Source organism: Salvia hispanica, chromosome 4 (genome assembly GCF_029641045.1).
Source record: "Salvia hispanica isolate PSC_SH4W2 chromosome 4, Shi_PSC_v1, whole genome shotgun sequence".
Lineage (NCBI taxonomy): Eukaryota > Viridiplantae > Streptophyta > Magnoliopsida > Lamiales > Lamiaceae > Salvia > Salvia hispanica.
In genome coordinates, this window is record NC_142695.1 from 52,046,608 (window position 1) to 52,071,489 (window position 24,882).

General features: G+C 37.4%; 3 protein-coding genes across 3 annotated transcripts; 1 reads left to right on the forward strand and 2 right to left on the reverse strand.

The window, feature by feature from the left end:
* Positions 1-2,606: 2,606 nt before the first annotated feature.
* On the reverse strand, positions 2,607-10,306 carry LOC125197156 (3-isopropylmalate dehydratase large subunit, chloroplastic-like). Its single transcript, XM_089056149.1, has 16 exons — positions 10,238-10,306; positions 7,394-7,421; positions 5,215-5,297; positions 4,971-5,141; positions 4,739-4,891; positions 4,598-4,663; positions 4,400-4,516; positions 4,204-4,278; positions 4,059-4,136; positions 3,895-3,990; positions 3,771-3,820; positions 3,603-3,657; positions 3,229-3,360; positions 3,112-3,159; positions 2,875-3,037; positions 2,607-2,761 (listed from the first exon to the last, which is right to left on the reverse strand). The coding sequence occupies exons 1-16, from the start codon at positions 10,304-10,306 to the stop codon at positions 2,607-2,609; spliced, it is 1,539 nt and encodes a 512-aa protein (XP_088912275.1).
* Positions 5,886-8,483, reverse strand: LOC125197154 (uncharacterized). The gene is made up of 3 exons (XM_048095862.2): positions 7,962-8,483; positions 6,293-6,766; positions 5,886-6,138 (listed from the first exon to the last, which is right to left on the reverse strand). The coding sequence occupies exons 1-3, from the start codon at positions 8,418-8,420 to the stop codon at positions 6,076-6,078; spliced, it is 996 nt and encodes a 331-aa protein (XP_047951819.1). The 5' UTR covers positions 8,421-8,483; the 3' UTR covers positions 5,886-6,075.
* Positions 10,307-19,751: 9,445 nt separating the features above from the next.
* Positions 19,752-21,240, forward strand: LOC125193361 (8-hydroxyquercetin 8-O-methyltransferase-like). Its single transcript, XM_048091133.2, has 2 exons — positions 19,752-20,581; positions 20,676-21,240. Exons 1-2 carry the CDS (start codon positions 19,772-19,774, stop codon positions 20,961-20,963), a joined length of 1,098 nt encoding a protein of 365 aa, XP_047947090.2. The 5' UTR covers positions 19,752-19,771; the 3' UTR covers positions 20,964-21,240.
* Positions 21,241-24,882: the final 3,642 nt, after the last annotated feature.

Sequence of the window (24,882 nt, forward strand, 5' to 3'; positions counted from 1 at the left end):
GTTTGCTTCATTCTGCCTAGGGAAGTTAGATCTAGTTATTGCTTTTAATTTCTAAGTATTTTCTTATCTGGAGTTGTTGATTTGAAGTTGCAGTTATGTTTAGTCAAATTTCCATGCATAAGTTTCTTTTCTACGCCGTGATTACCACCTTGCATGTCAGTCAGTAGAAGTAAAGTTGCAGTTTCACCGTTTAATTTAAGTTTAAGCATTTAAATCGATGGATCTTGAGTTTGAATTTATGAATCTGAAGTTTAGTTATGGTGTTTGTGTTCATATGATTTTTGTCAATACTTGGTGAAGAAGAAAACGTCAAAATCAACTTTAGTGGACCACTTTTACTTTTAAGTTACTTTTGCTTTTGTTCCCTACTTTTTAGTTGTACTATCCGGACCTGTCAGAGAGCCCCCAGCCACCAGATATACCTTGTTGTCTAATTTTCCTCTTTTAGTAACTGTCTACTTTCCATATGTCTCTGAGAAACCTTGTCCCCTACTTTCACGAACACCACCACATGCCTGTTATTTTCACGCCTACTAGTCAGTAGAGTACCACCTTTATTTCTTGTCTAGGTAAAAATCTCAACTCAAGCGTCGTAGCTAACCAAAAACACCCAGGAAAGTCACCACAGTTATCAAAACGTGTCCATCCTCGTGGGATTCGACCCTTACCTCCATTATACTAATCAGTAGAAGTGGGTTGAGGAAACTTGTTTGAAGCCAGGTCCTGGTTATCGTACCAACGACTCAGCTGGGTCGGGAATCGCTTCCTGATCAGTTGGATACACTCCAAATTTACATACGAAAACCACCCAAGGGGAAAGGAAAACCTGGACTGTCAGCGTCCCATTGTGGATGCCCTAATAGGGCACATATAAGCTTTTTAGCAATTATATATATTCACAAACATGGATATCTGTAAATATGTTATGCTATTTATATGGAATCAAAAGATGAGTATCACAAGTTCATTCACACACATGCAATAAGCATATGGGGTTGGTTTATAACAATTTATTACAAATACCAAACATTTTAAATCTATTTAATTTGCCTCAACTAGCAATATCATAAAGTGACACGCTTCAACTCTAGATATTAACAAAACAATTTACTTTAAAAATTCTCTAGGATCAGTGACAAGTCCAGTTAGTGCAGATGCAGCAGCTGTATACGGGGAAGCTAGGTAAACCTACCCTTCTTTATGCCCCATTCGACCTGGGAAATTCCAATTCGTCGTTGAAACACATACCTGAACACAAAGTACTATCATAAATAGGTAACTCAGACAATGTTGCATTCTCTGATAAACTGTCACAACTATGGATCATACGACATTCATAACAATGTCTATTCATTAGAAAGGAAAATAGTTCAACTTTCTAGAGGCTCGTTGATGCGTGCATAGGTGTCTCTAGGTCCTCCCATGCAAGCACCACAGGTGGGGCTTACCGGAGTATCACAACCAACTTCTTCGAATATCTGTGAGCAAGTTTTTCCATCGGATTCTGAGAGTGGAAGGCTATATATATCCATCCAGACCTGAAAACAAACAGTTTTAAGATGCATAGATGAAAGCTTAGATTTAGTTTATTCAAAATTGCTTGAAACATTACCTTCTGAGTTGCAGGAACAAGAATTATTGGGACTTTGACCTTTTTTCCCTGATAGCAAACATGTTTGTAAATAATGTATCCAACCAAAAAGAAAAAGAAAAAGAAAAATATTCTTACAGAAGCAAGGAAAACTTTGGCAGCTGCCATGAAGTCCTCTGTCTTCCCACCGGTACAAGATCCTATGTACACTCTGTCGATTTTCACGTCTTTGCACTCTCTTGCTAATGCCCGGTTGTCGGGTGAGTGAGGCTGAGTAAGGAAATAAACAGAATAAGTAGATGAGATGAAATGGTCATCGATGAAAAAGAGTCCAACAACGGTGGACTAACCACCTATGACAACAGGCTATAAATAGGACATGTAAAAGAGAGACATATCATACTTTCTCGACAAATTTATAGCTCTCAAACTATATCAGATTTTCTTACAATGAGTAAACTCTGTCATAAAGCATCTTTGCATTAACATTTCTCAAAGATTTAATTGCTCACCTTGGCCACCAAGGGCTCCAACTTTGAGATGTCAAAGCTATATTCTAAGAGAAATCTGTTCAAAACTCAAAAGAGAGAGGGAGCTATTAGCATACATTTATCTCAAACAAAAGCAGGTCCTGGTTATCGTACCAACGACTCAGCTGGGTCGGGAATCGCTTCCTGATCAGTTGGATACACTCCAAATTTACATACGAAAACCACCCAAGGGGAAAGGAAAACCTGGACTGTCAGCGTCCCATTGTGGATGCCCTAATAGGGCACATATAAGCTTTTTAGCAATTATATATATTCACAAACATGGATATCTGTAAATATGTTATGCTATTTATATGGAATCAAAAGATGAGTATCACAAGTTCATTCACACACATGCAATAAGCATATGGGGTTGGTTTATAACAATTTATTACAAATACCAAACATTTTAAATCTATTTAATTTGCCTCAACTAGCAATATCATAAAGTGACACGCTTCAACTCTAGATATTAACAAAACAATTTACTTTAAAAATTCTCTAGGATCAGTGACAAGTCCAGTTAGTGCAGATGCAGCAGCTGTATACGGGGAAGCTAGGTAAACCTGCCCTTCTTTATGCCCCATTCGACCTGGGAAATTCCAATTCGTCGTTGAAACACATACCTGAACACAAAGTACTATCATAAATAGGTAACTCAGACAATGTTGCATTCTCTGATAAACTGTCACAACTATGGATCATACGACATTCATAACAATGTCTATTCATTAGAAAGGAAAATAGTTCAACTTTCTAGAGGCTCGTTGATGCGTGCATAGGTGTCTCTAGGTCCTCCCATGCAAGCACCACAGGTGGGGCTTACCGGAGTATCACAACCAACTTCTTCGAATATCTGTGAGCAAGTTTTTCCATCGGATTCTGAGAGTGGAAGGCTATATATATCCATCCAGACCTGAAAACAAACAGTTTTAAGATGCATAGATGAAAGCTTAGATTTAGTTTATTCAAAATTGCTTGAAACATTACCTTCTGAGTTGCAGGAACAAGAATTATTGGGACTTTGACCTTTTTTCCCTGATAGCAAACATGTTTGTAAATAATGTATCCAACCAAAAAGAAAAAGAAAAAGAAAAATATTCTTACAGAAGCAAGGAAAACTTTGGCAGCTGCCATGAAGTCCTCTGTCTTCCCACCGGTACAAGATCCTATGTACACTCTGTCGATTTTCACGTCTTTGCACTCTCTTGCTAATGCCCGGTTGTCGGGTGAGTGAGGCTGAGTAAGGAAATAAACAGAATAAGTAGATGAGATGAAATGGTCATCGATGAAAAAGAGTCCAACAACGGTGGACTAACCACCTATGACAACAGGCTATAAATAGGACATGTAAAAGAGAGACATATCATACTTTCTCGACAAATTTATAGCTCTCAAACTATATCAGATTTTCTTACAATGAGTAAACTCTGTCATAAAGCATCTTTGCATTAACATTTCTCAAAGATTTAATTGCTCACCTTGGCCACCAAGGGCTCCAACTTTGAGATGTCAAAGCTATATTCTAAGAGAAATCTGTTCAAAACTCAAAAGAGAGAGGGAGCTATTAGCATACATTTATCTCAAACAAAAGCAGGTAGGAAGGTATAGTTTTAACAAACTTGCATACAATTGTGATCAAGTGCTACCTTGCTTGCCCATCACTGTAAACTGGTTCATAAGGCACCAATGTCTTGTCCTAAGAAGAAACCGCAATATATTAGTATTTGTGGTGATGACTGAAGAAATGTGTTATGAGAGTATGGCGTATACCTGAAGATACTTGAAGGTTGTAACATCAGCAGGGACGATGCCATTCTTTCCCCCAGCTTCAATGACCATGTTGCACAATGTCATTCTGTCTTCCATCTTTAGAAAACACAGTCAATCAAACACACATTGGTGACTAAATTACGAATCGTGAGAGATAAACTTACAGTCAAGCTTTCAACAGTAGAGCCAACAAATTCCATGGATTTATATCTTGCACCAGCCACAGATATTTCGCCAATAATCTACACAAAAGTCGACAAACTCTAGGCGTTGTGGGTTGTAACTCTACATGATAATAAACATACTTACTTGCAGAATCAAGTCTTTTGCAAGCACACAATCAGGCATTTCACCATCCAATACGAATCTCAGAGTCGGGGGCACCTGCAAACGAGTTGATGAGTGGAAAAAAAATACACTAATGACAATTGTAAGTTAGGATTCTGATATTAGTTGGCTTATATTCAAGCAACAACTTACTAAGTCTTTAGTAAAAACTCACTACCTTAAGCAAAAGCTTTCCAGTACCGAGCACAAAACCTGCATCAGTAATTCCAATTCCCGTAGCGAATTGACCAAATGCTCCAGCAGTACATGTGTGGGAGTCTGTACCCAGCAAGATCTGTAAGAACAACAGACAACACATCATAACAATTCTCAACAACAAAAGGAAACTGAAATAGTATGAGAAACTCTATCTAACCTCTCCACTGCAGTGTCCTTCTTGGGCAAGAGCGACGTGGCAAACGCCTTTGTAATCCGGATTCGCCTGTATGTTAAGAAGCAAAACAAGATTCAGTCCTTTTTTATACAGAAACTGGAATTTTAGTATCCAGTTACCAACCTTGAAATCTGCAACATCCTTAATATCATAGAAGTACTTGATATCTTGTTCGGTACAAAATTCCCTCAAGGTGTTGACATCATGGTTGGCTAGCTCATCCGTTGTGAATATGTAATGATCCGGAATGACTATAACTTTTTCGCGATCCCACACCTGCACATGTAGAAAAGGAGCAAAACAACTCAGTATGTTACCAACAATCATCCACATATCCATGCTTTACAAAAATGACCTTTGCATTTTCTCCAAACTCTCTCTTGAAAATTCCAAAGGCGCCCGGGCCACATACGTCATGAGTCATCAGAACATCCACATTGGCCCATACATTGTCACTAGGGCTCAACTGACTTTTTTCTGAAGCTCTTGCCACTATCTTTTCTGTCATTGTCATTCCACTCTTCACCTAAAAAATTGAAAAAATTCCAAAATATTCTCCAATACTTATAGTATCAAAAACCTTCAGATTGACTACTTACCGTGCCAGTTGTGGAAGACTCGCGCGTGAATTTTTGAGGTGTGATCGCAGAAACTATACTTGTGGAGGCATGTTTCTTGGGAACTGAAAAGCCAACATATTTCTACCAAAAAAAGTTAAGAAACAAACAAACTAGAGTCTAAAGACATGTGATGGTTGGTACTAGAGCCCAGTTGGAGAATTAAACATAATTTCATAATCATAGATGAATACTAAAACACACATACAAATATACTAAAATACATATAAAAAATTTGAGTTGATTGAGATGAATACCTTTTGGAGGAGTAAAGATGAAGTTGGGGCGACAGAAAAACAAGCTATGCTTAAGAGTTTAAGGTGATCTGTGTTTTGATGATTAAAACAGGAAACAACCTAATTCATTTTGATAACATCTCTTGAGACAAATTTGATTTGTCTACATCTCTGTATAGGTGAATCCACCTCAAAAAGTGTGGATGTCCCACAAGCCACCATTAGTTGACCAAGCTTAATTTTGGAAAAAATGAGAGTTATAGTTCCTGTACTAATTCACATACAACAGAAGCAGTTTTATGTATAATATAAGTGAAGTAATAAGATAGTAAAACCACATGTACCTATTAGTCTGTTCAAAGTAAAAAGTTGTTAATCATTATTCAAACTTTATGGAAGACACATCACTATAAAAACTACTATCAAACATTTACAACTGCAAATTTATTTCAAATAAATTGCATTGCATTAGTATGTGTAACTGTAAACCACATGACATATATACTGATATACATAACACTAGGTAATAGAATCAAATACACCACATTACGTACATACAATATTATGCATGTATATACATGCCTAAAAATTTCTAGACTAGGATTTGTCACAAGTTGGTGAAAATGTTGACCGCCAATTCTAACGTATTGAACGCGACATCCATTCGTGCCTGAAAAACACACTCATACTAGTTAGCAACATATCAGGTTGGACCAAATTTGAAGTCTAGATAAAATTTTATGGATTTTCTTTTTAAAATTAATTAATTATATGCTAGTACACATTATATGTATACAGTGATTTCAGTTCTCTTGTATACATACCAGCCCATTAGAGGAAGTCTGTTGACTATGGAGCAAGGTGTAGTTGTCCAAGAACTTGGGACCGCCGGCGTGGGCATCGTGTTGGAAGGCGTTGGACTGATAGCAACGTAAGCATAAGTCGAAGGTCTTTTTTCGGGCCTTGAAGCAGTGGACGCACGAGAAGAAAGTTGCGGGGATGAAGTCGCCGCAGCAGTCGCAGAAGGGACGGCCGCTTTGAATGATGTAATTGAGCGTCATCACCTCCCAGAAATCCAGGCTTCCATTGCCGTCCATGTCCAGTTTCTTAAAGAAATCCGGATTGCCTGTTAGCTTGTAGCCTTTCCTGGACATGAACGATGAAAACTCCGACATCTCGACTTTCCCGTCTCCATCGCTGTCCATTGCCGTGAAGAACTGTTTTGCCTTCGACTGGGTTTTCTCCGAGCTTGCTTTGAAATGTGCTACTGCTATTGCGCGCAGTTCCTCCATCACACTCTGTTTTGGTATATGAGTTACAAATAATTTGCTTAGCAAAAACTTGAGTTTTTCAGTCCATTTTTTTTGTCAAACTGAACCACTGAACCTAACCGAACAATTGAATTTTTTAGAAAAGAGTAAAGGCCAAATGTGGTCTCTAATATATGATAGTTTTATCAATTTGGTCCTTAACATTATCTTTTTGATTATTTGGTCGCTCACAAATAAACTCGGACCCGAATCGGTCCCCACTTAACAAAACCGTCAAAAAATAGACGACGACCACAATTTGACTATATTAAATTACTAATGGTAATTAATTATACCTAATTATAATTCTTTTCCTATTAGCAAAATTGAAAAAAAGATAGTATCAGTTGCAAAATTAAATGAATAATTTATAATTTAATAGGAATTAAGAATTATAATTAGGTATAATTAATTACCATTAGTAATTTAATATAGTCAAATTGCAATCACCGTCTATTTTTTGACGGTTCTGTTAAGTGAGGACCTATTCAGGTCCGAGTTTATATGTGAGGGACCAAATAATCAAAATGATAATGTTAAGGACCAAATTAATAAAACGGTCATATGTTAGGGACCACATTTGGCCTTTACTCTTTTGAAAATGAAAAACTGAACCCGAAAAAAAGAAATCTGAACTAAAAAACTGATCCGAAAAATCAAAATTTCATAAATCTATCTAAAAAATCCGAAAAACTGAAATACAAACTACAAAACCAACCCCGAAAAACCAAAATTGCACAATATATCCAAATAAACTAAAAATCCAGACATTAATTTTTTATAATTAACACTAATTAACCAATTAGTATATCCAAACAATTACAACATTTATATAATCTAAATATTATACTATACATTAATTAATACAAATCAATACAAATAGAGTTTGTTTTTAGGTAATTTATTATTAATATACAAAAAAGCTATTTGATTTTTTGTTTTTTTTTTTAATATGAACCGAACTGAAAAACCGAAATTAGCCAAAATTTTAAACCGAATCATATTGGAAACTAACAAAATCAAACCGAATTTTAAATTACGATTTGATTCAGATCGAATATAAGGTTTTTAGTTATTTTGCTCACCCTAATGTAAAAAAACATGTCAATCACATCACGAGAAATTGCAAAAACCCTTTGAAAAAGTGAAAAGGCGAAATATTATATATTATAATATATCTAACCTTAGCCGGCTGAGTTTTTGTCTGAATGAAACTGACAAGAGCTGCTTGATCATGCAACATGAAGCTCAATGGATGGCGGTGCTCGAATTTGCCTCCACGATGGCAGTCGCAGCATAGATCGTAAGTACTAGGAAAGTGATCCAAACAAAGAACACAAGAAAAGTAGGGACCTATTATTTTCTGGTGGCAGCCATCGCAGCGGGAGATACTGATTAATGCTTTCTTTTGATGGTAGAAGACGACAAGAACATCGGAGAAATCTAAGAATCCGGTGTTGCTGGAATCGAGTTTGTTGAAGAATTCTTCGCCTGAAGGGAAGCAGGCTTTGAATTCTTCCAGACTTATCCTTTCGTCATCGTTGAGATCTAATCTTGTGAAGAAATCTTTGGCCTCGTCTAGTTGCTCCTCGCTTGATCTCTCGTAGTAAGCTCTCGCAACTCTTCTTAGCCCGTCCGCCATCTCTGTCTCACACACACTTGTATCTTTGTTTGAAAGAGGGTTGTAATTTTAACCTGTAATTAGTGAATGAGATATTTGCTTAATAAGAATGAGACGTGTATAATACTTAATCAAACCGATGACTTTTATGTGGTCCTCGTCTAATTACTTGATAGTGTAGTAAGAGATAAAATTAGAACGAGTCTTGAGCTGATATGTGAGAGCAAGCAAAATTACATACTACTAGTACAATATAGTATATTCTTCAAAATGAAAAACGTGTCAGGTGGAAAGTCGGCCGGTTATGGTCACGTATAAAAAAATTATTATTGTAAGCTAAGATGAATTAACTAAGTTAGAGCATCTCCAATGCCGGCTAGCCGGTTGGCTAGTCGATTCACGTGGCTAGTCGAATCATTGGAGCAGGCTAGCCGCATTTCAGCGAAAAAACCGGCCAAGGCTAGCCGATTGCGTGTTGCTGGCCGATGCGCTGGCCGCCATTGTGGCGGCCCGATTGGCCAGCGATGATTTTTCTTTTTTTTTTTCTTTTTTTTTAAACCTATATAAACGCGATTTTAGTTTCATTTTCATTTGCACCGCTTGTTTTAACGAGTTTTCTCTCTCTCTAACTTTCTGTACAAGAGCATCATCGAGCGATGAGTAACGCGGGTGGTAGCAGTGGTGGTAGTGGTGGGGATGCTGAGGAGTACGAACAGAGGATGAACGAGGCTATGAATGCATACATGAACCGCGAGATGAAGCGGTACATGCGTAGGGTGGAACAGCAGGCGATACCTCGCCCTCCACGGGTTATCCACCGCCGAGCAGTGATTGATCGGGATCACGTAGCTACACATCAGCGGCTGTATGACGACTACTTTTCAGAGAACCCGCAGTTTCCCGCAAACATGTTCCGACGGCGTTTTAGAATGCGCAGGGAGTTGTTTATGCGTATCGTTGACCCTTTGGAGCGTCGATATCTGTGTTTCCGCTTCAGGCACGATGCGGTTGGCAGACCCGGCCACACCCCTATTCAAAAGTGCACGGCGGCAATCAGGCAGTTGGCCTACGGAGGCGCGACAGACATGTGGGATAAGTACCTCCACATCGGTGAGTCGACAGCCCTGGAATGTCTGAAGTATTTCTGTGAGGGCGTGATGAACATTTTCGGTGAGCAGTACCTTCGAAGCCCTACTCCCGAAGATTGTCAGAATTTGATGCAGATGCACGGGGAGAAGCATGGGTTCCCCGGGATGTTAGGCAGCATAGACTGTATGCATTGGGAGTGGAAGAACTGTCCGACTGCCTGGAAGGGGGCCTACACGACCGGCTACAAATCAAAGAATCCCACGATGATCCTCGAGGCCGTAGCTGATTACCGGCTGTGGATCTGGCATGCGTATTTTGGGGTAGCCGGGTCGAACAACGACCTCAAGGTCCTGAACTTGTCGCCCCTCTTCAACGAGAACTGTCAGGGCGTCGGTCCAGCCGTCTCATTTGTGGCCAACGGCAACCGACATGATATGAGCTACTACTTGGGCGGATGGGATATACCCTAGGTGGCCTGTCTTTGTGAAGACGATCAGGCACGCAAGTGATGAAAGGAAGGCCTACTTTGCGGAACGACAGGAGTCAGCGCGCAAGGACGTGGAGCGCGCATTTGGTGTGCTCCAATCTCGATGGGCGGCAATTAAGGGTCCAACGCGTTTGTGGGATGTCACATGCGTTTCCCAAATAATGTACGTCTGCATTATCCTGCACAACATGATCGTCGAAGACGAAGGCGTATAACTGACTAGTTGGGCCAATGACGATGAAGCCGGTCCAAGCCACGGAACGGCCACCCCTAGCGTACGACGTGGGGTACCTCTCGATGAAGCCGGCCGCCTCAAGGAATTTGCCGACATGCGCCAAGTGGATGCTCATATTCAACTCCAAAAGGATATAATTGAAGAGTTGTGGGCACGGAGGACTGCACGACGATAGTTTTTTTTCTTTATTATGTAATTTATTTTTATCTATGTACCTTTTTTAGTGCAATTAATGAATTTTCTCGTATATGTCTCGTAAATTTAATTCCGTAATTTAATCGTAATTTTAATTCCGTAAATGTAGTATTTTTTGAATTATTTTTATTGCGGCTGGCCTATGGCTGACCTATTTGCATTGGAGATGCTCTTAGATCTGAAAAAACCCTTTATACTATATACCCTGATCATTCGATTTTATTTTTAACTCATAGATCATGATTAAAAAAAATAATATTTCAGGCCACTAAAATTTACATAATATGTATACTCTCAAACCGCAGACTAACAATAATTTCTCTATATACGTTAAAAAGGGGTGTGATCCGTTGCTAACTTTTCTTAAATTGCTAACTTGCTAACTCATTAACGTAGTGCATTGAAAATGTCAATACGATGATACTGAAATGTCAACATACACTTAGATTGATATTTTAATACATTGTGTTGACATTAATATTTAAATGTCAACATAGTTTATTAAAATATCAACACAAATATGTATTGACATTTTAATGTGATCGTGTTGACATTTTCAATACACTAAGTTGATGAGTTAGCAAGTTAGCAATTTAAGAAAAGTTAGCATTATAACGCACCCCCATTAAAAAGTGTATCACATTTTGGTCATCGTTCACAAAAAGTGTATCACCTTCTTTTGGGACATTCAATGAGCATCCACAATAGCAATAGGCCAGCCATAGGCTAGCCACAAACTCCTCCTGCCATATCATCAACACTAAAATTCCTTCTGCCACATCATCAGGACAAGCAACTGGACAAGCAATAGGCTAGCCACATCATCAGCACTATTAAAAAAAATAACTAAATTTACGGAATTAAACACAAAATACAGAATTACATTTACGACACATATACAGAAAAATTCGTTAATATTATTTAAATAAAAAAAGTACATTAACTAAAAATAAAAAAATTACATAATAAAAAAAAATTTCGGGCTTCCACACACGAGCTCCCGCCCCAGTCTACTCCTCGTCGCGTCGCCGCCGTCCTCGCCGCCACCCGGGACCCCGGCATCTCTGATCCCCCAACTATGCCGCGGCGGTATCCGAATCGACCCGCATACTCTCGAGCATTGAGTGAAGAAACCTCTTCTCCACGGGTCAGTTGCCTCCCTCCATTCAGCTAAGATCTTGTGCATCTGTTTACGCGTTTGTTGATGCGCGTAGAAGGCGAGCTCGGTTGTCGACTTGCCAGCAGGGGGGATGCCGACTGGACCTCCTAGGACCCCTGGGCGACTCCCCTCGTTGCCCGTTGTGCCCTCCTCTGACCAATCGGGCGAGTGCGGCGAGCGAAGGATGGAGGGGACGGGAACTCCTGAACATCCTCGGGGAGGTCGTGGAAACCGCCGCTGCTACCGCTGTAATCACTGGCATAGTTCAGCCGCTGCTTCTTCGGCCAGCCAGCATCGGCACCCGCCCGGAACTTCTCCGAATCCATCAGCACCAGATAGCAGTTCCAGTAGGTGAATTCCTTATACAGCTCCGGCACGGGGAAGGCTTTCTCCGCTATCCTCCTGCTATGCTCATCAGTCTGGCCACTAGTCTTCATGCGGAGGGCGTTGGTGTACAAGCCCGCAAATCGGGAGACCGCAGCCCTGATTCGCTCCCACCCCTTATTGTAGGAGTATGCCTTCCCATGTGGGCAATTCCTCTTGTAGGCTGCTGCAATTTAAGCCCACATGTTGACGATCCTTTGATTGTTCGAAACGAGGGGATCATCACATACATACAGACACCCAAGCCTTGGAGAGCTTGACATTCTCATCATCCGCCCACTTCCTCCGTACACTGTCGTCATCAGCCGGCTGCGACGACTCGCCGACCACCCTCTTCTTCTTCTTCTTCTTCTTCTTCTTCTTCTTCTTCTTCTTTTCGCACCGGCCCCGCCCTACTCCCCCAGGGATGGGAGTGTCAGCCTCCTCGAGATCTATCCCTAGCTCCTCCAAGGAGAGAGTCTCTACCCCAGTGTACTGCATCTCTGATGGGGTCGATGTGTGCGAAGAAGCAGTCAAAAAATCAAGAGTGGGGCGATAGACATTGTCCCCCCCCCCCCCACGCCCCCTGCATCACGGGCTGAACCCCCGCCTGCCACCCCGGTATCATCTGCATCCCGGCTCCCCAACCAGGCATCATCTGCATACCGGGTTGCATCCCCGGTACCCCCTGCCCGCCGCCCCGCGGCATTACCCCATGTCCGCCGCCTTGCGGCATCATCTGCTGCCAAGGGTACATGCCGTAGTACCCGCCCATTGGCCCCCATCCAGCTCCCACGGGTACCGTGGGAGTTTGAGTCCCGCTCATCGCTAAAGTGGACTCGTTGTTGTTATCCATTTCGCATTGTTGCTCTTGTACAGAAATTAAGAGAGAGAGAAAACTCGTTAAAACAAGTGGTGCGAATGAAAATGACGTGAAAATCGCATATATATAGTTTTTCAAAAATTTAATTAAAAAAAAATTGCGCTGGCTTATCGTTAGCCTACAATGGCGGCGAGCGGATCGGCGAGCGCATCGGCCAGCGCCGGAGAATCGGCGAGCGCTCGCCGCATTTCTCGCCGATTCCACGCTCGCCGATTGCAATGGTTCGGCGAGCGTAGACTTGCCCAAGGTTTACCGAACCGGCGGTTAAAACCGAAACCGTAACCGCCGGTTACGGTTCCGAATGGAAACCATGAGAATTTACCCGAAACGAAACCGTCGATTTTTGAACTGTGATTCGGTTCAGGTTCAAAAATTTTCGAACCGAAACCATGCTGGAACCGCCTATTCCAAACCGGAACCGCGAAAATCCGCCGGAAACCTGTGAAACCAAGCCGGAACCGCCAAAAACCGGCGATATCGAATTGTGAAAAACCACCAGTTCGGAACCGAAACCGAAACCGTAACCGCAAAACAGCCTCGCGGTTCGGTTCCGGTTCAACAATTTTCGACACTAGAATCGGCGGCTCCTGAACTGTGGGCACCTCTAGGCGAGCGGACCGGCTAGCGCCTATAATCGGCTAGCCGGTCGCTCGGCGACCATTGTGGATGCTCTTATAATTCAACATCGATCACACCTACCTACTTTTTTGGTCTGATGGAGTATATATTTTTTTGGTGTCGCCTACTCTTTTTAACTAATTCTAATATTACATTTAAATACTTATACAAGAATATAGTAATATTCAAATTCTGGCGTAAAATATATAAAAAGAGATGGACAAAAAAAAACTAAGTGGAGTAAAATAAAATAAAAATAAATGCACCATATATTACCAATGCTATGCACGAGTTATAAGAAATCTGACCTTATCTCGACCCGAAATCTTCGAGCTAGTTCTTATTGGGTCGACATATAAAGATTCCAAACCCCATACGTACGTGACTGTATCGTTTAACTTCGCGCAGATTCATGTCGGATAAAAAATTGTCAGCCTTAATTTCTTTTACCCCTTTTATAAATTAAAATATTCAAAGTCCATCATTTATTCTAGAATTTATATAAACAATATATTATATGTTGTAAATATGTAGATGTACAAATATTAATTATAATAATTTAATTATACCAAGATAAATTTAATGTACCAAACAATAAAATAAAATAAAATGAAAAACTTCAAAGTCGAAATTGTAGTAAGTATATTTATTATAATGACTCAACTACTTTGGGCATAACCCGAAATGAATAAAAGTTGTTCATTACTTTAAATTGTTGACATGAATTTATTTTAAGTTTTATTATAATTAAAATATAAAAGTAAAATAATAATATTAATAAAAATTTAAATTTATGATTATATTAAAAAGATCAATGAAAACATAATAAATATACCTAAAAGTATAAATTATAAGTATTTATTATAATAATTTTTTAACAAACTAAATTTTTCAGTAAAGATTAACATGTGTACTATAATTATTTTATAATTAAATATAATTAGTGTCATAGACCTTACTATAAATTAGTTTTCGAATAATTAAAAATTAACTACATATATATTACACCGAAATAAATATCAAAATTTACAATAATTAAAAACGTAGTACTTTTGAAATTTTAGGTTTGATATTTGTATATAATTAAAATTGTAACTTCTCTGACAGAATATAATTAGTAATATAGTAGAATATACTATAATTAATTTCTACAATTAATTGGGAATCAACTCCATAAATACATAAAGTGAATATTCAAATCTCAATATAATAAAAGCCGATAAATTTAAACTTTGGGTTTGGTAATTTGGTTATTTTCAATTTTAATATATTATTCTTTATTTACTTATAATTAACCAATTTTTTTTTCCTTAAAGTTTTACAAAAACGTAATAGTAATAAATCTTACTCTAAAAAATTATTATTTTATAATAATTAATTTTTTTGTTACAATTCGAAACTTTTCATAATTAAATTATGTACTTTTTTTAATATTACATTAAAAAACGGGATTGATATTAGATCACGTTCCACTAATTTTTCAACTCACTTTTTATTAGATTTTTAAAAATCCATATCCAATCAAAGTGAGATAAACTTTGTGGGATGAAGGGAGTATTATTCGGTACAAACCAAATTATTTTTCCATCGTATATTTTATTAATAATTATTTTTAGCCATGGATATTGTTTAATTATTCCCAATCGGAGCTGCTACTCGCTGCCGCTCCTTCCGCCCCGATTCGCCGCCGCTCCTCCCGCCTGACTCTCCGCCCGCCCCACCGCTCCCTCCGTCCCGACTCGCCGCTGCTCCTTCCGCCTGACTCGCCGCCCGCTCCACCGCTCCCTCTGCCCCGACCCGCCGCCTTTCCTTCCGCCCGACCCGCCGCTCCATCGCCCTGCATCGCCGGTTCTTCCGCCATTGTGTCATATCTCTCTCGGTTTCACGCCCCACCCCAGTTGTTGCCGCCCGGCCCGACAGCAACTGCATTCGGTGGCCGCCGTCACCCTCTGTTCTTTCATGCCGGCGCTGCCCTTGTTCCCAGTGAGATATCTTTCTATTAATTTTTTTTCATATTTTCAAAATTTGTAAAATAAACTCAATATTTTGGTGTTTGAATTCTCAGAAAAGGGTAGATCGAAAGATACTACCTTTGTTTGTCGCCGGAGAGGTCGCCGGTTTTCGGGCAGAATATCCCCAAGAGATTAGCACTGCAATCAGAAAAGTAGTTTACATTAGTTCAAATGAACGAATAAATGAATTCTCAATCAGTTCTATATCTATTTATCATTATTTGAAAATTTGTTTGTCCAATAATATTTGTCTCTTTGCTATCCAATGGTTATCATTTCTCTAAAGGACTAAAAGGATAAAACAAAATAGCTTTACTTTTTCTCTCCAGAAAGGGCAAAAATGTCTTTTTATCAAACAGTCACTTTAAATTAGGATAGATACCCCATTACTCTTTTATAGTTCGACTAATTGTAACATACCAAAAACTACCTAATTTTTTGGTGTGAGAACGGTTATCTCAAAGCTATAAATGAAATTAATAGAAATAGTTATTGATAAATATATAGGACCAAAACACTATAAGAAATTAGTATAAGAAGAATAATGTGGGTAAAATAAAGGAAGAAATCGAAATTAAATCGGTGAATGCGTAGGAATCGCAATGTTACAATCGCAATTAAGTGTTTGGCAATTTATTTGTAACTTTTGAAAATGGTTAAAATGATATACTCCTATAAGAATTTGATATGATCAAATGATTGTACAGGCAGAGTCGTCGCCGGTTATCGCTTAACACTTTGAGGCTCCATCCACTGATCCACAATACCTTTTTCAACTGTTAATTGGAAGATAAAACAAAACTCAGATAACAATATAATGTAAACTTAACAAGGCAAGATGCCTTCTTAAAAGCATGCTCAAGAGGCAACTGAAACTCATCTGTTCATGGGTTTTCTTATGATGGCTCATTGTGCAGGAAGAGAAATTAAAGAAAAGTTTTGGGACATTCAATCTTTATAATTCAGTGGCTTTGATGCTGTAAATGGGAATCAAAATGAAGAAAATGGAGTTGGGCTTTAATTTTGTAACCACTCGGCCCAAAGGCTCAAATTGTACTCACTATATTTTATAGTAGTGGCTCTATTTTATAGTAGTGGATGCATTTTTTTTCGTTTATAGTAGTGGATGCATTTCTTTTCGACACAGAGTACTTAGTTAAACACAAATTTGGATTATAGTGACTGTTTTGAATCACAAATAAGACTATTTTTCGGGAATGGAGAAAATGGTATTTTCTTTCTACGTGTCAGATGGGAAGCTCATTTATATTAAAGAAAATACTCTCATCGTCTCTTAAAAATAAAAACTTTTTTAATTTGTTACGCCCCTTAAAATTATAAACTTTCAATTTTAGGAAACTCTTCTCTCTTTAATAAGATATGACTCATTCTTCACTAACACCACTCCAATAACTTTTTTTCTTTTTATCTTTCCATTATTTTATCAATTTTCTGTGACTACGCGGCCCAATATAAATGCAAACGGTAACGCCTATTAGTTGTAACGGGCTAAATGGCATATATATTTTTTAAATTACTACTTCCTCCGTCCTATAAAACTTGATACAAAATTTTGGGCACGGAGGTTAAGAATTTATATTAAATAAATAGGAGAGATGAAAAAAGTAGAAAAGATAAGAGAGTAAAGTAAATGATGGAATAAAAAAGAGTGATTAGATGTTTTGTATTTTTGTTAAAAAAAGAAATGACTCAACTTTATTGGAACGGACTAAAAAGGAATACGACTCAACTCTTTTGGGATGGAGGGAGTATTTGATTTGACTAATATTTTATTGATAAAGCATTAATTATAGATTACTGATTTTTAATTTTGAATTATTAAAAGCTAAGTATAGACTATGACTTTAATTGTAATATAAAACAAATTAATAGTTGCGGTAAAGTAACTATACAGTTATACTTGTGGATGGAGAGAAGTCAGAAGTAGGGCTGGGAAAAAATACCGAAATACCGAAATACTGGCCTTATCGTATCGAAAAAATACCGAAAATACCGAATTTTCGGTATACCGTGACTTTCGGTACGGTATGATACCTTACCGAAAGATTCCGGTAAGGTAACGGTATGAATTTTCAAATACCGTGGTATACCGCTGCATACCGAAATTCGGTATATACCGTAAATTAAGGTATATACCGTAAACTAAGGTATATACCACAAAAATATAAACACAATTATATATAAAATATATTTTATATATTTTTAAATTATAAAATCTATCATAAAATATAAATATAATTATGAATACATTATATTTAATTTATTTTTAAAATTATAAAATATAAATAATATTCTAGAAACTTTAATTTTTTATTTTAATTGATGTTGAAAGTCAGGTATACTGTAAAAGTAAGGTATACCGAACTTCGGTACGGTATACCGAAAATGAGATACGGTATTGGTATGGAAATTCGTCATACCGAAAATAAGGTATATCGAAGTTCGGTATACCGAAAACTTTGGTAAGGTAAAGGTATGACTTTTTCGCATACCGTATTTACGGTAAGGTATACGGTATGGTGGTTTCGGTAAGGTATACCGTACCTACCCACCCCTAGTCAGAAGATAAGGGAACTCAGCTTTCGACGTCTGCCTACAAATATGAAAATGTCTCGAACAATTTAAAAAATGAGCTTCAAAAGTATTCTATCAACATTTAATTTCGATTGTGATGAATATAAATTTGAGCTCCAAATTATTTCATGCAAAAATGTAACTGATCAAATTTATACAAAGAATTTAAAATGAAACAGCAAAATATTTAGATCAAAATTTAAATAAGTACTCCAATAACAAATCGTCAACTTAAAACAGTTCGCCATTAAAAGATTGTCAACTTAAACAGTAGACATGAGCTCAACATTAATTTCCAGCCGCCCCTCTTTCATAGATGGGCATTCATTTCCAGCAATATATTAGAGATTGGTAGCTACGGTATACCGTATCAAGAATTCCATACCGCATATACTGTACGAAAAACTGCGATATGACAAAATACAAAATATCGTATAATACCCACACTGAATTTTTGATATACCATTGCCGTATCATTATTGCGGTATACCGTAAAAGTACCGAAATATAGTATAGTATACCATAATATCGTTATACATGTATTATGCCGAAAAAAATTGTTTTATACCCAAAATGTTTTAAATAACAATTTAACTATTTAAATAACGTCCAAAACAATAAAAACTCCATCACAATCAATTCTTTGTTATAATATTTAAATCAATAACACTTCAATAATCAAATCTTTATCTTAAATATTTCAATATATGTGGTATATAGCTATGGTATATGCTGAAAACCAGTATATCGAAAAAGTCGGTATACTGCGGTATAGGAAAATTGATATCGTTATTGTACCAAAACCTTTCGGTAAAACTAGTATTTTCGGTATTTTATCGATATGGTAAGTGCGGTATTTCAATATTTTTTCCCATCCCAAATCTATCCCATTAAATATGAAATATTTACATTTTGGCACGAGATCTATGTAGTACTCCCTCCATCCAACTTTAGCGGTCTCATTGTTTTGTGAGTTAAGTGCAGAAAGAATAAAATAAAAGAAAGAAAAAGTAGAAATAATTAATGTTCGTTTCCTTTTTTAAAATATCTTTCATCTTTAATAGGACAACATAAAAGGAAAACGTTTTATTTTTAGTAGAACTACCTAAAACGAAAAACGTTTCATTTTTATTGGGATATAGTAAATATATATATACTCTCTCTGTTCCATAATAGTAGATGCATTTCTTTCCGACATGGAGATTAAGAAAAAAGTGTGTAATGTACTTATTAAATACTCCTTCCGTTCCATAATAATAGAGTCATTTTGCCATTTTGGTACGTTCCATAGTAATAGAGTCATTTCCCTTTTTAGTAAAAGTCAACACATTTTTTCACACCTACTTTACTCTCTCTTACTTTTTTCTCTCTTCATCTCTCTACCTTTTTCATTTCCCACTTTACTCTCTCTTTATTTAACTCACCTAATATAATTTTTCTTAATCTTCGTGCCAAAAAGAAACGCCTCCATTACTATGGAACGGAGGGAGTAAAAAGATAATAAAGTAGGAGAGAAGAAAAAATAGAGAAAATAAAGTAAGAGAGAGAGAAAAATAAGTGAGAAGATATGTGTTCACTTTAACTGAAAGGGGAAACAACTCCAGTATTTTAGAACACCTAATTCTATGGGACAGGGAAGCAGTAGTATAACTATTAGTTAGTGTTTGATTTTGAAAATTCTAAATGGCCGCCAAACCCTAAACAAGCTACCGAGGACTGACCTTAGCTAACTATAAATGGACAATACCAATGACAAAAAAAAAAAAGAATTAAATCAAGCCAGAATGGCATCCTCCTCCGAAGATCTTCTTGATGCTCAAGCTCATGTTTGGAACCACATATTCAGCTACATAAACTCCATGGCTCTAAGATCTTCACTTCAACTACGCATACCCGACGCCATCCACAAACATGGCAAACCTATCACGCTTTCTCAACTGGCCGACGCCCTCTGCATCAACAAGGAAAAATCCCATGGCCTCTATCGCCTCATGCGAGTTCTAGTCCACTCCAACTTCTTCGACAAGGTCATCATCTCCGAGCAAGAGGAGCGAGAAGAAGCTTATTCTCTCACTAGGGCTTCACGTCTCTTGATAAGAGATGATCCACTGAGCCTTGCGCCTTTTGCGCTTGCCCTCAGCGACCCGGCCTTCGTTGACTCGTTCCATCATATGAGTGAATGGTTTCGAGACGAATGCCCCACTGCGTTCTTCACCAAAAATGGGATGGATCATTGGGAGTTTGCATCCAAAGATGAGAAACTGGATCAAGGGTTTAATGAGGCCATGGCTTCTGATGCACGCTTCGTGGGAAGCATACTTGTTCGAGAATGCAAGCATGTTTTTGAGGGTTTGAAGACGATGGTGGACGTCGCAGGCGGCACAGGAGAGGTTGCCAAGGCTGTGGCCGAGGCATTTTCATGGTTGAAATGTGTCGTGCTCGACCTACCACATGTCGTTGCTGGCATGGAAGGCTCTGAGAATGTGAGGTTTGTTAGCGGAGACATGTTTGAGTTCATTCCTCCCGCGGATGCAGTTTTCCTCAAGGTATCAACTTTCCAATCTTCAAAAATAGACTAGTCTTTTGGGATAAGTTCTGCTCAAATTTATTAATGGGAATGCAACTTTATCATTGACGCAGTGGATATTGCACGACTGGGGAGACGAAGATTGTGTGAAAATACTGAGAAAATGCAAAGAAGCAATAGTTGAGAGTAAATTCAATGGTAAAAAGGTGATTATTGTGGACATGGTTGTGGATGAGGCAACTGAAACTCATCTGTTCATGGATATGCTCATGATGGCTAATAATCCAGGAAAAGAAAGAACTGAGAAAGAATGGGCAAAGCTCTTTGATGCTGCTTGCTTCAAAAATTATAAAATCACTCCTACTTTAGGAGTGAGGTCTATAATTGAGGTGTTTCTGTGATGATATGAATCTACAGGCTTTCATCCTAAAACCAACTAGTGATAAGAAAAGCATCACTCGTATAGTGGTCTTAATTCTCTCTTTATACCGATTTGAGATATTATTTTAGTATTTTACTTATATTGCAACACCCTCTCTCAACCCATATGTGGGGAACCTTCAAGAGAGAATAAAATACTAGAAAATTTATGTTGTTTCCGATTTAGGAAATATGTCGATTAGAGTGGGACAAACATAAAATGAAAATGTGTCACTTAAAGTGTGACAAATGGAGTAATATGATGTAGTTCATCACTCGATGCAGCTCCGCCAAAAATGCCAAAAATGTCTAACTGTATCGAAACTCGTCATTCCGCTTCACAAATCACATCCACCATGCGAATTTCGCCTTATTCGACACAATTGGCATTTTAGACACTTTTGGTGTCAACTGATGGAACTGTGTTATAATATTTCCTTGAACTGAAATTTAATGTAGGTATATTCTCAAAGAACACGTTTGATGACAACGGCTAGGACGTAAACAATAATTTCTCCATCCAATATCAATAAAAAGTGTATTATATTTTGTTCAATCTTTTCAACATCACACCCACCTAACTAACACTAATTGTAATTTAAAATGGTGGGACACTTAATTTACTAAACCTATATCAAACTCAAAACGTGATACACTTTTAGAACCTAAAGAATCTATATATATATATACATATATATATATATATGGTCTTGTTAGGTTGAGATTTTTGGACCTAATTGAGAACTAAGATGCATTTTTAGCCACTCATTCATAATTTTCGCGCAATGTCAACTACTGAGACATTATGTCAACTAAGGGGTATAATTGTTATTTTCGCACGATGTCAACTACAGAAACATTATGTCAACTACGATGTCAACAACAAACGCTATTTATGTCAATTATGATGTCAACAACAAACTTTGTTTATGTCAACTACGATGTCAACAACAAACTTTATTTGTGTCAACTATTATGTCAACAATAAAATTTTACAAATAATTAATGTCAACAAAAAATATTTTCATGTCAACGACGTATATTACTTATGTCAACAACAACGTTTTACATATAATTCATGTCAACAACAATGTTTTACATATAATTTATGTCAACAACATTTTTCGTAAAATTTATGCCAACGTCCTATATAATTCATGTCAACAATAAACGTTATTATGTCAATGAGCTATATAATTCATGTAAAAAATAAACATTTTCATGTCAACAACTTATATAATTTATGTCAACAATAATATTTTAGGCAATATCACAAACACCTTATCTACACAACTCAAAAATTCCAGCAACACAATCAAATTAAAAACTGCATCCATATATTTCATAAATTAATAGTAATTTGCTTTCGATTTTAGAGAAATCGAATCCACAAAATTAATATTAACACTCGGAAATTGTCATTGCAGATTGGAACAAAAATCATCAAATTTTTAGAAGCTTAATTACCACCTCAAATTGAAGGAAAAATGAAATAAAACCAATGTTTATCACTATTGACGGGAAAGACTTTATTACTGGTTACCGGCGACGGCGTGGCGACATCTACAAAATCGCCGATCTCATCTCTATCTGGCAGATCCTCACCGCGCGCCAAATTGCTTCTCCGGCAGCTCCTCCTCCGTCCGCCCCTCCACTCGGAACCCCAAATCCACTAGAGCAATTGAGGGAGAGAAACCGAAGGGAGAATCATCTCGTAATTTAAGAATGACAAGGAAACGAAATAAATTGCGGCAAAAGGCAAGGGTAAGGGAGATTGAAGAAGAGATCTAGGTATCTGTGTCGTGCAAATAACCTCCTCAATCGCCGGCGCCGCCGACTCCTCCGCGATGTGGAAACCGCGCTGGTCGGTGAAATTCTTCACCGATTTAGGCAGATTCTTCTCCTTGAGCTAGATGACGATCGGCTTAACGACGTCGGAATTGCCGGCGTAGACGAATCGGACGAAGGAGATCTCTTCGGATCATCTGTGCGTGTAGATCTTTCAGCCAAATCACTCTTAATCCCCTCAATGTGGCGACGCCGCAGAAGACGGCTGAGAGATCATCCCTAGTGGTCGGTGAAGGGATTGAAGAATTGAGGGATTCATAAATAATGAAATTACCATTATCTCCTTTCATAATTAATTAATCTAGAAATATTTTTTGTGTGGCAAAATCTGGACCACTCATTTAATAAAAATGAGTGAATGATATTGCATCTCAATTATCAATTTTCCTAAAAAATCTCAATTGATCATGGACCTATATATATATATATATATATATATATATATATGGATGTATTCAGGTCAGAACGCTAAGTATAAGTAAAACTCAAAACACTTGCAGTCCATTGGATCATATGATCTAATGGTTAGATTAATGCCACGTGTCATCTAATAATGTAGAATTTTAGACTAATAATGTAGCTCGGATAATAATGTAGCATTTTAGTTTAATAATGTAGCATTTTAGTTTAGAAATGTACAGTTTTAGTCTTACAATGTACATTTCTAGTCTAATAATGTACCTCGTCTAATAATGTAGATTTTTAATATCAAAATTGCTGTTTAAAGAACAGCAGATTGCTGCCCGTCTTTTTCCAGAATTTTTTTTTTGCCACGTGGCAGCTTATTATTCGTCCACGTGTACAAATGATTGGCTAGAAATGGTGGTATGGTGTTATTTTAAGGGGTGGTGACACCCTAACATGCCCCTATATATATATATAGAACTGTTAGATTCTCAACCAGATTCATCCTTAATCTGCCATGTGGAAGTCTTGGTTTTAAATAAAAAAAATTAGAAATAATGCAAAAGGCTATAATTGGAAATCAACATTCTAGCAGATTCTCTCCACAGGTACATCACGGTATTTCCTCCTCCTCTCTTTCTTCAATCTCCTCTCTTTCTTCAATTTCTTTCTTCAATTTCAGTAGTTAATCCATCAAATCTTAAGCAAAAAATCGCCTTCAATCTCTGTAGTTCTCTCAATCGCTTGCGTTACTTTCATTCTACTTATTTCAATCTGTGTAATTCTTCCTTCAATTCCGCAGATATTCACTCTCTGTAATTCTTCATTAAATCTTCCATCTTCATTGAATCCATGGAGAATAATGTTTCTGTTGACGTCCAATTCACTAATTTCGCAAACGGTAAATATTTACTCATAATCATGTGATTGTTAAATTGCTTATTACAGATCAAGGATTTTGATAGATGACTGAATTTCGCGAATTTGATATGTTATTGGACTCACAAATTTGTATCTTCTCTTGTAAATGAAATTTATGTATTGGGAATTGAATCGTGGGTTTTATATTTCATAACTTACTGCAATTTAGTGATTAAATGTTTGTATTACGCCTTACAGATTTTGTCTATCAGATTGCTTGACTGAATATGTTATATTGCTTGCTTATGTTTACTAAATTGCATGCCAGTGTTTGGGGATTCCTAGACGACTGAAGAAATTCTCTGATTTCATAAGCTTGCAAATGAAATTTATGTGTTTATAATTAAATTTCATGAAATTCAGATTTAAAGAATAATCGTAATCAATTGATTGATTGTTTTCATTTCCCCATATAGATTTCGAATGCCATATTGCTTGTTTAAATATGTGACATTGCTTACTTATGGGTATTAAAATGCATGTCAATTTTCAGATGTAATACTAGATTTTGGAAAGAGTTGAGAGCAACTGGCCTTGCCTGATACTGAAAAGAGGAAAAGAGTGGAAGAAGATTTTTATTTCATTGGAAGACCGCATGTAGACACCGAAAGAGTTGAGAGAAACTCCTCGGCATTGCTTGTCTGTAACAAGTTTTTTCACATACTATCATAAAATTTCAATCAGTGCTTGTCTCGGAATATGTAATTGTTTGGTTGCATATGTTAG

Excerpts from the sequence above, each read along its gene's own strand:
- LOC125197154 (XM_048095862.2), bottom strand. The coding sequence starts at position 8,420 with ATGGCGGACGGGCTAAGAAGAGTTGCGAGAGCTTACTACGAGAGATCA. Across the intron at positions 6,767-7,961 it reads CAAAAACTCAGCCGGCTAAG|AGTGTGATGGAGGAACTGCG; the intron begins GTTAGATATATT and ends ATACCAAAACAG. Across the intron at positions 6,139-6,292 it reads AGACTTCCTCTAATGGGCTG|GCACGAATGGATGTCGCGTT; the intron begins GTATGTATACAA and ends TGTGTTTTTCAG.
- LOC125197156 (XM_089056149.1), bottom strand. The coding sequence starts at position 10,306 with ATGTCGGCAAATTCCTTGAGGCGGCCGGCTTCATCGAGAGGTACCCCA. Across the intron at positions 4,137-4,203 it reads CAAAAGACTTGATTCTGCAA|ATTATTGGCGAAATATCTGT; the intron begins GTAAGTATGTTT and ends ACTTTTGTGTAG. Across the intron at positions 2,762-2,874 it reads CATCAACGAGCCTCTAGAAA|TACTTTGTGTTCAGGTATGT; the intron begins GTTGAACTATTT and ends TATTTATGATAG.
- LOC125193361 (XM_048091133.2), top strand. The coding sequence starts at position 19,772 with ATGGACAATACCAATGACAAAAAAAAAAAAGAATTAAATCAAGCCAGA. Across the intron at positions 20,582-20,675 it reads CGGATGCAGTTTTCCTCAAG|TGGATATTGCACGACTGGGG; the intron begins GTATCAACTTTC and ends TCATTGACGCAG.